Here is a 12907-nt window from a genome sequence, read left to right as displayed (position 1 = left end):
GGAGCCTGGAGGTCTACAGTCCATGAAGTCACAAAAGAATGGGACATGACTTAGTGACTAAACAACAACAGACATATTTAAACAACAACAAGACCCCCAAACTATTTATATATGTATTTTATATATACACATACAAAAAGCCCAGAATGGCCCTTAGGCATATTATGTGCTCAGTTGCTTCAGTAGTGTCTGACTTTTTGTGACCCACCAGGCTCCTCTGTCCATGGGATTCTCCAGGCAAGAATACTAACGTGGGTTGCCATGCCCTCCTCCAAGTTAGGCATATATGAATAAATGCAAATTGTAAATCCTGATTGAGTAATGGCTGTGAAGATTTTCCCCAACATTTAGAAAAGTTCTTCTCTAATGCAGAAGAAATAATATACTATGGTATCAAATGTTCATTTCTGCTAAAGGAAGCAACTACAGAAATGTTTTATTTGTATAAAGTAACAAGTGCTACAGATGTAAAAACAAACAAAAAACCCAACAACTTTCCCAATACTACTTCAAAAGGAGCTTATCAAACTTAATTTTCTTTAGAATGTATTTATTTCTTGATCTTCTGGACAAAAATGCTAAGTCAGTCTGTCTTCAAAGAAAAGCGATTACAACTTGAGGACACTTCAGATTTGCCTCTTTTGCCCGCACCAGTTCCACCTCATCTGAATTTTTCCATTTCATGAAAACCATTAAATTCTCCACTGCTGTCTGTGGCACCAATTATTTATTCTGGATCAGGACCTCTGGTAAAACTTGCTCAAGCAGGATCTCTTTTCTTCTATGATTTGCTGTCACCAGGTTCACTATCAGATATTTTCTTTTTGTACCATCTTTTTCTTTACCAGCTTTCTGAGAATTAAGAAATGCTTCAGTTAACTCTGGACAATCTAAATTTCCTTCCAGCTCTAAAGTATTGTCTGCATCTGTTAATCTCTTCCATTTCAGGAAATACCTCCTCTTCCCATTTACTACATGTCAGTGTAGTTCTTTTTCTACTACAAATTCTTCAGATTCTGCCTCTTTGAATTTTTTACCCTGTTCTTTCTGTTTCTTTCCCATTTTTTTTTTTTTTACATTAGAGGCATGGTGCCTAGTGATCCCCTGAGGGCAGGGAGAGGGAACATTGTGGGAGAGGGCCATGACTGAAGTCTCCTCAGTGGAGGTTTCTCCCGCTTTGCCCATACATTTATTAAACCAAGTGCAACGTATTGAGGATAAAGAAACAAATATTTGGATCAAAGCCATTTATTGGCTATATAAAGTATGATTCTTATTTGGAGTAAAACCTTCTAACACCCAATCCAATGTTCTTTACTGTTTGCCCTCCTTTCAAAAATATCTTTCTTTTCCTACATTGACTTAGTTATAGAATGTATTCATACAACCTAGAACAATGTCCATATACTTTAGGTATAAATCCATGTGCATGCTAAGTCACTACAGTTGTGTCTGACTCTTTGCAATCCTATGGACAATAGCCCACCAGGCTCCTCTGTCCATAGGATTCTCCAGGGGATAACACTGGAGTGGCTTGCCAACCCTTTCTCCAGGGGATCTTTCCAACCCAGGGATTGAACCCATCCATGTCTTGTCTATCTCCTGCATTGTCAGGCAGATTCTTTACCACTAGAGCTACCTGGGAACCCTATGTGACAGAAACCCAAAGTAAATAGTTGAGACCAAAAAAAAAAAAAGTTGTTATAAGGAAATTTCAGTTTCTCAAGGACTCCACAACACAAATAGAGCTAAACTGTGGAAATGAGCACTCAAAATCCATGAGGACTATTTTTAAGCCCCCTTGCTGCATTATTTTCTGAGAAGTATCTTGCTACTTGAGGTTAGAAAGACCTAGTGTTTTCTGGGACTACACTGCCTGAGTTTAAATCCTTACTATTTCACTTGTTAGGAGAGTGACCTGGTCATTTAAACTCTCTAATCTCAATTTTCTTATATATTAAAATTAGGATAATGATAGTGGCTACATAAGATTACAGCAGAAAAGCAAATTAAGTGGTATCCAAGACTTGGGACAATGCTTGCTTCATAGGAACTATCAGTAGACATGAACTGCCATTATAAAGTGAGAGATGTCAAGACTGAGCTGGGAGAGCTGCCCTGCCGCAGTGTGGGTGTAGTTGATTAAGACAGCAAGTCGAAATGCAAGTGGGAATTAAGGCTTTACTCGCTACTGTCATAGGAAATTACAGTGTTATTTGCTCAATTGTGTCTGACTCTTTGCCACCCCATGGACTGAGGCCCACCAGGCTCCTCTGCCCATAGGATTCTCCAGGAAAGAATACTGGAGTGGGTTTCCATTCCCTTCTTCAAGAGATCTTAGTGACCCAAGTATCGAACCTGGGTTTCAGAAACCCTGCCAAAGGAAAAGCAAGTCTATAAAAAAAAAACTCATTGCTTCCCAAATGTTTGTCTTTTGTCTATAGGATGACACTGAGAGACAGTCAGTATAACAGCACAGATGGGATGGGGGAATTGTGTCACTGCTGGAAGAATCCCAATCAAGAGGATCAGTTTTATGGACCTGAGTGGGGAATGGAGAGGAAGGAAGGAAGAAAGGAAGGGCTAGGAATGGACAAGTACCGCTGCTGCTGCTGCTGCTAAGTCACTTCAGACGTGTCCGACTCTGTGTGACCCCATAGACGGCAGCCCATCAGGCTCCCCCATCCCTGGGATTCTCCAGGCAAGAACACGGGAGTGGGTTGCCATTTCCTTCTCCAGTGCATGAAAGTGAAAAGTGAAAGTGAAGTCACTCAGTCATGTCCAACCCTCAGCAACCCCATGGACTGCAGCCTACCAGGCTCCTCTGTCCATGGGATTTTCCAGGCAAGCGTACTGGAATGGGGTGCCATTGCCTTCTCTGGGACCAGTACTAAGTGTTATTTAATAATGAGATAACATATTCTCAAGGTTACCCCTTTCTGTGAATAGGATGTTCTCAGAGCCCAGGGTTCCAGTAGTGAGGCCTCTGAATAGAGGCTCCTAGGCTAACAATACAAATATAAATAAAAGTATGGTGGGCCAAAAGGCCTGAGTTCCTTGACAGAAATTCCCTTCAACAGACCTGTCAGGTAAAGCTTTTGTAATTGCCTATGGTTAGGTTTAAACAAAATCATATATAGGTTTCTAGCCAGGGGCTGGATTTCTCAAGAGCCTTCTCTCTTCTCAGGAGGGCTTTCTGCTAGATGGGTGATGTTTCATTCTCCAAAGTTTCAACAGTGTGTATTTCCTGGGTATATAGTGGATCTCTTGTTATTGAGATGGAATAAGTATATGCCTTAAAATGAGGCCTGGAATAGAAGAAGCACCTTTCATAAGCTATATACTATTTTTATTCTTGCTATTGTTTTTATATGTTTTCCATTATAGCCCTGATATGACAACTTATTCTCTACAGAGTTAGGTAAGATCATATTCCTCACATTGAAGGTTTTTGAAAAGCATTCCCTGATCTTTATGCAGAGTTCACCAATTTGTACCCAGGAAGAATGAGAGTTGCAAATCTTCCTTCCAAATTAAACAAAAAAAAGCTCAGCTATTAGCTGACAGCACAGTGTCTTGGCCATATCATTATGATCCTCATTTAAGACATCATTTAGGAAACAATCAGTGACTGCTGAAAGATAAATATTAAGTTTCTCATTTAAAAATCATCTAAATTTGTTTAGTACTCAATAAAAATTGAAGCCCCACTTTGTGCCAGGAATTATGTATTTAATAAAGTGAATGATACAAAACATCAATCTTCCTGACTCCATGGAAACTTACAGATAATTGGTGCAATAAATGTTAATAATATAAAATACAGATTAAAATTTTAATTATGATATTACTATAAACAGAGGAACTTGATGCTGTATTGAAAGGACATGAGCTAGCCTGGGGGTGGATCAGATTGTCAGGGAAGGTTTACCCCAGGCTGTAGATGTTTGCATTGAGGTCTATAGGATGAGTAAGAGTGAATTCAGTAATTCACAGAAGAATGGCAAGTTTCTAAGATTCTTCCAATCAAGTAAGACTGTATCTTTAAAACCATTGATTACCAAATTTGACTAAACTTCGGAATCATCTTAGAAATTTTTGAAAAATACTGATACCCCCAGAATTTTTGATTTGGGGCTTCCCTGGTGGCTTGGATGTCAGAGAATCTGCCTGCAATGTGGGAGACCCAGGTTCAGTCCCTAGGTCAGGAAGGAGGAGAGCATGGCAACTAACTCCAGTATTCTTGCCTGAAGAATCCCCATGGACAGAGGAGCCTGGCGGGCTACAGTCCATGGAATTGCAAAGAGTTGGACATGACTGAGTGACTAACGCTTTCAACACCTTCTGATTTATTTAACATGGCATATGGCTTTGGCATTGGGACTTTTTTTTAACTTCTCAAGTGGTTAATCCTTAAGGCAAGAGGATTATGTCTAACTCAAGAAATTTGAAGTAAGACGAGTGATTGGAGTCCAAAGAATGAGAGGGAATGTGGCATGACCTGAGACTGTGACTCTAAAATGTGACAAATCATATTAGAAGTTTAGTCTTTGTCTTGAGAAAAATAGAAAACTACAGAAAGAGCATCAGAGAGGACATCGTATTGAAATGTATGTTTATGCTTGCAGTGTAAATATTGTAAAAGAGAAGCTATAAAATTAGCTTGGACTAGGATGGTGACAAGGAGATGAAGTGAAGTGGGTGTGAAGGTTTTGTTTTGTTTTTAAGGACTTGAAATTGCAGACTGGTAATGGATAAAGTATGAGAGATGATAAGACTGACTTCTTGGTTGCTGGCTAGTGGAATTGGTAAAGGTGAATTATGAGTCTGCTCTTATGCTACTTGAGGTGCCTTTGAGATATCTAAATAGATATTAAAGAGAGAGTAGAGCATAAGATACATCTAGGCATGAGGTTTTGGTTGTTTGAGAACAAAGATCTAAAGGGAAATAACTTTACATTAAATCGTGCAAGTTCTATAAAAGTAATTGTTTTGCTGGTACAAAACACTATCATAGAAGGCATTGGGCACCTGCAGATCATTAAGATGAAGACATAGGAAAGATTGACACTTCTAATGTGGTTTTAAAATGAAGATCCCCTTTAAAACATCCCAAGGTAGCATGGAATGAAAGAGAAGAAATCCAACCACTTTTATCAGATCATAATCAATAAGTACCGAAATGTTATTTGGAAGAAAATTCTGATCAGAAAGAAAAAGAGAGCTAATTGAATTTTAGTATGGAGCAATTGTCCTGAAGAATCACAAAAATTGTCAGAGATACAATATTATATAGTTGAACACAGTATCAGAGTTGGGATATTTTGGTTTTTATTCATGTCAAACTGGAAAGCCCAAAAGGTAGAATAATAAAGAGGACAGAAGGAATTGTGATATATGCATTTCATTTATCGGAGCTCTGTTAGGACCGATCGTGTACCAGCACACCAAAGCTATGATAAGGACTAGGACTACAACAACAGACAGGGTAAGCGTTATTCAGGTTCAGAGTTTATTGTCTCCTATGCTGGGAGAGATTGAGGGCAGGAGGAGAAGGGGACGACCCAGGATGAGATGGCTGGATGGCATCACGGACTCGATGGACGTGAGTCTGAGTGAACTCCGGGAGATGGTGATGGACAGGGAGGCCTGGCGTGCTGCAATTCATGGGGTCGCAAAGAGTCGGACACGACTGAGCGACTGAACTGAACTGAACTGAACTGAACTGAACTGACACTACTTAAAACAAGAAAAATAAAAGAGCCTGTTTATTTTAGGAAGTGTCGCTAGTTAGCTTTTGCATAGGTAGCCAGTAAAAAGGATGCCTTTAGTCAATAAGGTTAAGTAGCCATTTTATGGGATTGCATTCCCTGGGTATTAGATCAAGTTTTAGAGTAGTGGAAATTAGGATTTAATTGTTCTGGAGTTAGGCAGGACATCAGAATTGTATAGAGCTTTCAGGTCATTATAATGTGCAGCCAATCTTGAGAACCACACTTTTGAGGTATGTTTCATCACTGAAACAAGGGAGTGACTCCAGATGATAAGGCTAAGAGAGGAATAAAAACATACTGATTACATAGGAATAATAATAATGAACAATTCTCTAGTCTTTATGTGCCAGGAACATTTCTAAATGTTTAACATATGTTAAGTCAGTTAATAGTCCCACCAGCCCTATGAGGAAGTCGTTTTTATTCTTCCCACTTGAGAGGGATCAGAGACCCAGTGGCCACACCCAGCAAGTATCAGAGCAGGTCCTTGAACACATTCTGGTTCCAGAGTTCCTGATCTTAGCTGCTATGCGATATTTTCTCTAAATATTATATAATAGTAATTTTACAGTGAGAGTTATAAAAGAAGGGAAAACATATAACAATGGCAGAGTATCATTAAGCCGTCTTCCCTGGTGGCTCAGACAGTAAAGAATCTGCCTGCCGTGCGGGAGATGCAATCTCTAAGTTGGGAAGATCCCTGGAGAAGGAAATGGCAACCCAGTCCAGTATTCTCGCCTAGAGAATTACATGGACAGAGGAGTCTGGCTTGATACAGTCCATGGGATCACAAAGAGTTGGTCACGACTGAGCAGATAGAGATATAGATCATGAAACCAGTCAAATACCAGCTGATGACTGGAAGTGGTTATACTGCAGCCATAAACAATTTTGAACTATATTTTATATATATTTATATAAATATACAAATAAATTCCTGTATATATTTAATATATATATTCCATGTTTATAGTCTTAATTTATGGAAATCAGTTAACAAGTTTGTCTTGTTGTACATGTTCATTGTTACGTAGTCCAGAAGTTTTTGTCTTCAGCAGCAGGCAGGGAGATATAAGCTGTGGAAACAGGTAATTTTTTTTTTCTGACTTTTCATTTTCTCCTGAAGGAAACTCAAGTGCTAAGGCTATTCCATGTAATCTAAAGTACGACTCTTACTTCATGGTAATGACCAAGCTGTAGGAATAAAATCTTAGGAGGAAGTAATCATACCCCAGTGAGCAAGTCTAACAAATCGAACCTATTTTACAGGTGGAAATACCATAAAGAAATGTATCATTGGAAGGATTACTATGCATTTACACTGATTACACTGCATTTCTATGCATGTCAAAAAAAAATTCCAATTTAATTCTATAAAACATGTATCTGAGTCAACCTGCCATATGTATTTTTTTCTTACACTTTCTATCCCATTACAGAAATAATACCTACCAAATAATGCTGTGCATTTCTAAATGGCTAGCTTTCGGGTACTTTGCCCAGATTTTGTTGTTCCCTCTTTTCCTCTGAAGGCTGAGAAAGCAAATGTAGTTTGGGGGAGTGCAAGGTCCCCAGTGCTGTGGATATTTTGTGTCCTGAATCTGAAGCTATGGTGCTATAACCTGTCTGGGCTTGTTCCCTATGAATACAATGTAATACATGTAGGGAATTGTTTGGTATTCAATTAAGAGCTCTCTTAACTCCTGTTATTAAAGCCTACAAACTAGTGAGTGTAAAATTGAAGTTGAACAGTTCAGCTCTTTTTGACATTGAAACACTGCCTGAAAAATAGTGATGTAAAGCCCAAGTCAAATGTCACCCTTTAAAGCCCATGGAAAAATAAAAAGTGGAAACACTGAGGGGAAAGAGTAAATGTCTAAAACTTGGTCATTTCCTAATGACACAGTACATGATGTTAGGAGCATGCCACTGTGCTCATGCACACGCATCAGCCAGTTTGTTGAACAGATATTACATTGATTTGAACAGAAAGCGGCAAGGTTATTATTGCCAAAGCTTCAGTGAAGGAAATAATTAAAGCATTAAGCATTTTAAGGTTTTAAAATGACTTTAGGCAATCACCGGAAAACACTATAGGAAATCGATATACTGTAATTGAAAGGAAATTGAATTGGTCTTTATTTTTTATTCCCTTCTAAATGTTCTCTAGACGGTCAGACCATGGAAGATAATGCATCTTGTTTTGCCATCAGCAGTGCGACTTTCTGTAAATCTCATGTGCCGCAGGGCCCACTTTTATTATTTTTACTTAGAAAATGCTCAGCCAAATAGATAGTATGAAATTTTGTGTGCATTATCTTTGTTAGTCTCTGGGCTCATTGTTTAAAACAAAAACAACCAGACAAAAACAACCTCTGAAGCAAAGTTAAGCTAAAGACATTGCAAACAACGGCTCTTAAACCTGAGTGAAATTCTAGATTTTATCTAACAATTTTCCTGTCAGTCTTGCTCTGCTGCAAGGGCTATGACCCACTGTAGAGACAAATTCAGTTTGAATCTATGTGAACCTAACCCATTTTTATGGCTTATTATTGGAAGGAGTTTTTATAACCAAACAGGATAGCTTAAAGTGAATCTCAGGGAGATGCTTGGGTATGAACAGAAATTAAGGAATCTCAACCCTTGAGTAATCCTTCAAAAAGATCTATAAAATCATCCATTGTAATGGAGTAATATCGATACCTTCATCATTTGGTGGTTTTGAGAAATAATCAATATATGCACAGCTCCTAGTAGCTCAGACAGTAAAGTGTCTGCCTACAATGTGGAAGACCCAAGTTCAGTCTGTGGGTTGGGAAGATCTCCTGGAGAAGGAAATGGCAACACACTCCAGTATTCTTGCCTGGAAAATCCCATGGATGGAGGAACCTGGTAGGCTACAGTCCATGGGGTCACAAAGAATTGGACATGACTGAGTGATTTCACTTTACAGATGATTAGTACATACTGTGCACTACGTGGGGCTTTCCTGGTGGCTCAGCAGTAAAGAATCCACCTGCAATGCAGGAGACTCAGGACACCTGGGTTCGATCCCTAGATCAGGAAGATCCCCTAGAGAAGAAAATGGCAATCTGCTCCAGTAATCTTGCTGGGAAAATCCCGTGGACAGAGGAGCCTGGCGGGCTAACAGTCCTTAGGGTTGCAGAGAGTCAAACATGACTGAGTGAATGAGCATTCATGCATGTGCACTATGTATGTGTTATAAGTATTTTTATAAAAATGATGATAATGGTGATAATTTGCCTTTTAAATTTTATTGCCAAAATATCAATTAAGAGTTTGGGATGGTCATGTACACACTGCTATATTTAAAATGGATAACCAACAAGGACCTACTGTATAGCACATGGAACTCTGCTTAATGTTATGTGGCAGCCTAGGGAAATGGCAACCCACTCCAGTATTCTTGCCTGAAGATCCCATGGACAGAGATGCCTGGTGCGATACAGTCCATGGAGTTCCAAAGAGTTGCACACTACTGAATGACTAAGGACAGACACACATGAAGAGCCCCAGTACCATGGCTGACACATAGAAAGTATTACCAAAAAAAATGTTTTTTAAACAAGTTCTATTCAATGTAGAAATTAGTATTAATTTCTTAATAATTTCTTTGTTATGACTGTGTTTATATGTGATATTCTTTATTTCTAGTTTTCCAGAGAGTCTGTATGCTGAATTTCTCTATGTCAAAATTCCATCTCTCGTTTTTGGTGACTACAGCTAGCATTTAGCTAATATTAAGCACCAGAACAAGTGAATATGAAAGGAAACCTGAGTTGAGTAAAAAAAGTTAATAGTCTTAAAATCTAGACTGCTTACGTTAAGAACAGGAACAACTTTTCAACTTTTTAAGTGCTATAATCCATAGACATGTGAGAAGGATGGCAAAAAAGAAGAAAGAAAACAGAAAGGTGAAAGACCTTCATAAAGCAAAGGAGAAAATTATATGTTCTGTAGTATATATGAGAGAATCTGGCAAAACATTAAAAAAACTTCATATCAACTTATTGATCTGCCCACCATGCACACACTTGATATTAAAAATAAACCTCCAAGGAAGGACTTTTATTGGCTGAGGTCAAACAACCAATTATTAACAATTGCTAAACCAGAGAGTCAGAGTCACGAAAAAAGTTGGGGGATGAAAAAGGGAAAGCAGTTGTCTAGGGATGAAAAAAGAAAGCAATTCTCCAAAAGGCGGGATGGGGTTAGCGGCCATGCATGGCCACTGGAAGAAATCAGTGGGAGGAAAAAACACACAAAAAAATGAAAGACAGAGAGAGGAGAGAGAGAAAAGAAACATTATATATACATATACATATATATATATACATATATATATATATATAAACAGATAATGTTTAAGTCACTGCCAAGGTCAGAAGGTATAGCCACCTCCTCTACTTCCTTCAAATGCTATTTCATTATCAATATTTCAAATCCCCCAATACTGGAGTACTTTAGAATTTTTAAATCATTGACTGCATTTAGTTCTGTTTAAAGGAAGACATAATTAAGAAGAAGATGGAAATTATATAATGTTAATTGTTTGTCCAGAGCATTATTGAAACAAACTGCTTATCAGGTTTTGTTGTTATTCCAGTAGTAAATATTTTGACTAGTTAATACACCAAAATGCTGTGTTCAAGTTGGCACTAACAAATGTAATTTATTTAGGCAAACTGGCAATAAGTCATCAAACTTAAAAAATAACTCCAAGGGAGAAAAAAAGCCCTGTGTTTACTTCGGCAGTTGAGATCTACTAGTCATGAATAAGATGATGTCCTAAAAGCTATTCATTTACTTAGAATTAGGTAATGTAATTGTAAAAGGTGGATAGAGCATTGGAAATTTAGCTTTTCACTTTGTTTTAGATCTTTTTCCACCAATATTATTTGGTCTGTGAAATTAAACTCTTCTTGAAGAAGTAATTAGAAAAAGTGCGCATCAGTGATAATAATTGAGGATTGACTGGTTGATCTCAGAAGAGAACAAAAACTCAAAAGAAATTTCATAAGGTTTTAAATTTGGCAAGAGGACTGCAATATCTCTGATAATTAGACTTTCAACACATTTGGATTTGCTAATTGGATCTAAGTTCTAATTAGACTTTTATATAACTAAAAATGACACATCATTGTTTGAATTTAATGTGCTTTTACAGTTGAAACCAACAATTAGCAGCTTTTTCCAAATTATTTTAATACGGAAAAAGCTGGCTTTTTGCTTACATGTGACAACCCCTTCTCTTAAGATATATTGTATACATTTTGTTTTCTTAATTAAGCACCTTTTGAGGAGCTTAAAAAGAGACATGAGTTTGATAGGAAGCACCTTGTTTATTTGTGAGGAAGACTTGCCGGTATATTTATGACTTCAGAAGCTTCAAACAAAATGCAATACAAGCAAATAATACAGTCTTTAACAGGAAGCAGCGCGAATAACCAGGTGCCCCTATAAGCCATTCAATTGATCAAAATAGTCTCTGAATATGACTAACGTTCTATTACATTTTTAAAGCATGCAAATATGGAATAAGTTCCCAAATGAGAAGGCCCATGGGACTGGCATCAGGATTAATGATATATCTTCCCAAGATGTGTGTTGCAACAATCTCTGCAGCTTCGCTTCTTGAGCAGTTATCTGCTAATTCAAATCACAACATCTCTCTTTCCTCCTTATTTTTGAATTGAGAGTCATCCATTTTTATCCCGCTGGAATGTATATGCAGTAATTTTTAAACTGGTAGCCCTCAGATTTGGATGTTACAAGAGATAACAACTACATGAGAATGTAAAATTACACCAGTACTTTGGAGAGCAAAGAGCAGTAAATCATTGCAAGACTTTAAGGGAAAGACTGCTGCCAAAATCTCCCATGTAGATTGATAGCACTGACAAAAAAGTCAAATTACATTGTTTAATGTACTGTGGATATTTGAAAACAACAAAGCCTTATACATGTTTTATTTTCCTCAAATAAAAACTGTGACCCCTCTAACCACATTAAAAACCAGCTTTTTCCCCAATAAAAGCAATGTAAGATCTAATTAAAACCATTTAAACTGTAAGAAAATCTAACTTGTGCAGTAATTGATATATTAGAGCAGGCATTATGCTAGAATTATACGTGCTATTATTTTTCTAATTAGTGTATTACTGAGGCTGAATTATTGGTGTATTTATAACTCCTCATTAAGTCACATGTCTTCAGTGAATCCCCTAAAGCCCACTGGATACTGTCATATGTCATATGATATTTAAAAGCAGGAAATAGCATTTTTGATTGCTTCATTTGCTATTAAAAAGGAAAAACTGCACAAGACACTTTCTGTTATGTTATTCCAAGATTTATCCTGCAGTTCTCTGAAAGGTCTATATATAGGTGATTGGACTGTTCCTCGGGCAGAAAAGTGACCAAGCTATTTTATCTTTCAGCTTGGGTGCTGGAATCCTGTCACAGGGCTGAATGGGTCCCTGACTGACAAGAAACTGGAGAATAACATGCGTGGAGTGGTTCTACGCGTGGTGACTGTTCTGGTAAGTCTGATCTCAGCCTTGTGGTTTTGGCTTCTAGGAGATTATTTTATCCTCCATTTCTTTATGTTTTATTAACTGATATTATAATATTAAAAGAACTTTTAACAAATCCTAACTATGCATTGTATGGTACTTGTAATTATCATATTTTCCAGCCTTCAATTTATGTGTGTCAGAATCAGGCTTTTACATACTTTTTCTTTAATTATAGTACTAATTTTATAACTTTCTTAGACGGCTTAGACAAGATTTCTATCCTTCTATAGTTTTCTATACATGACAAGATGGAGTTCTCTCTCAGGCATCCTCTCACTGAAATCCGATGGTCTATGTAAGTGAAGATAACCCTGCCAAACAAGGGTGGATTTGATCAAATACAGTACATTCAGTAACACTGGAACATTAGCAGACGAAGACAGTACTTTCCTGGGAAGGACCTGCTTCAAAGTGAAGCTCATCCTATTGTTTAGTAATTATTTATCGAGTATCAACTGTATTTAAGCTCAGTACTAATCCCTGGCGACACTAATAATTAAAATGGACAGATATGATTCTGTTGTTTTGAGTTTG

At 37.5% G+C, this 12907-nt stretch overlaps 1 protein-coding gene across 3 annotated transcripts in view; it reads left to right on the top strand.

Moving 5' to 3' along the window:
• Positions 1–12907, top strand: part of GRID2 (glutamate ionotropic receptor delta type subunit 2) — a 1666133-nt gene that overhangs the window by 1225232 nt on the left and 427994 nt on the right. For all 3 annotated transcript variants that reach the window (XM_069593668.1, XM_069593665.1, XM_069593666.1), the window contains one exon: positions 12236–12337. In XM_069593668.1, coding sequence (XP_069449769.1) covers positions 12236–12337 — 102 coding nt within the window. The remainder of the gene's footprint in view (positions 1–12235; positions 12338–12907) is intronic.

The sequence above is a fragment of the Ovis canadensis genome, chromosome 6 (genome assembly GCF_042477335.2).
Source record: "Ovis canadensis isolate MfBH-ARS-UI-01 breed Bighorn chromosome 6, ARS-UI_OviCan_v2, whole genome shotgun sequence".
NCBI classification, from domain to species: domain Eukaryota; kingdom Metazoa; phylum Chordata; class Mammalia; order Artiodactyla; family Bovidae; genus Ovis; species Ovis canadensis.
The sequence above is the reverse complement of the archived record's forward strand: the minus strand, read 5'-3'. Positions and strand labels throughout refer to the sequence as shown.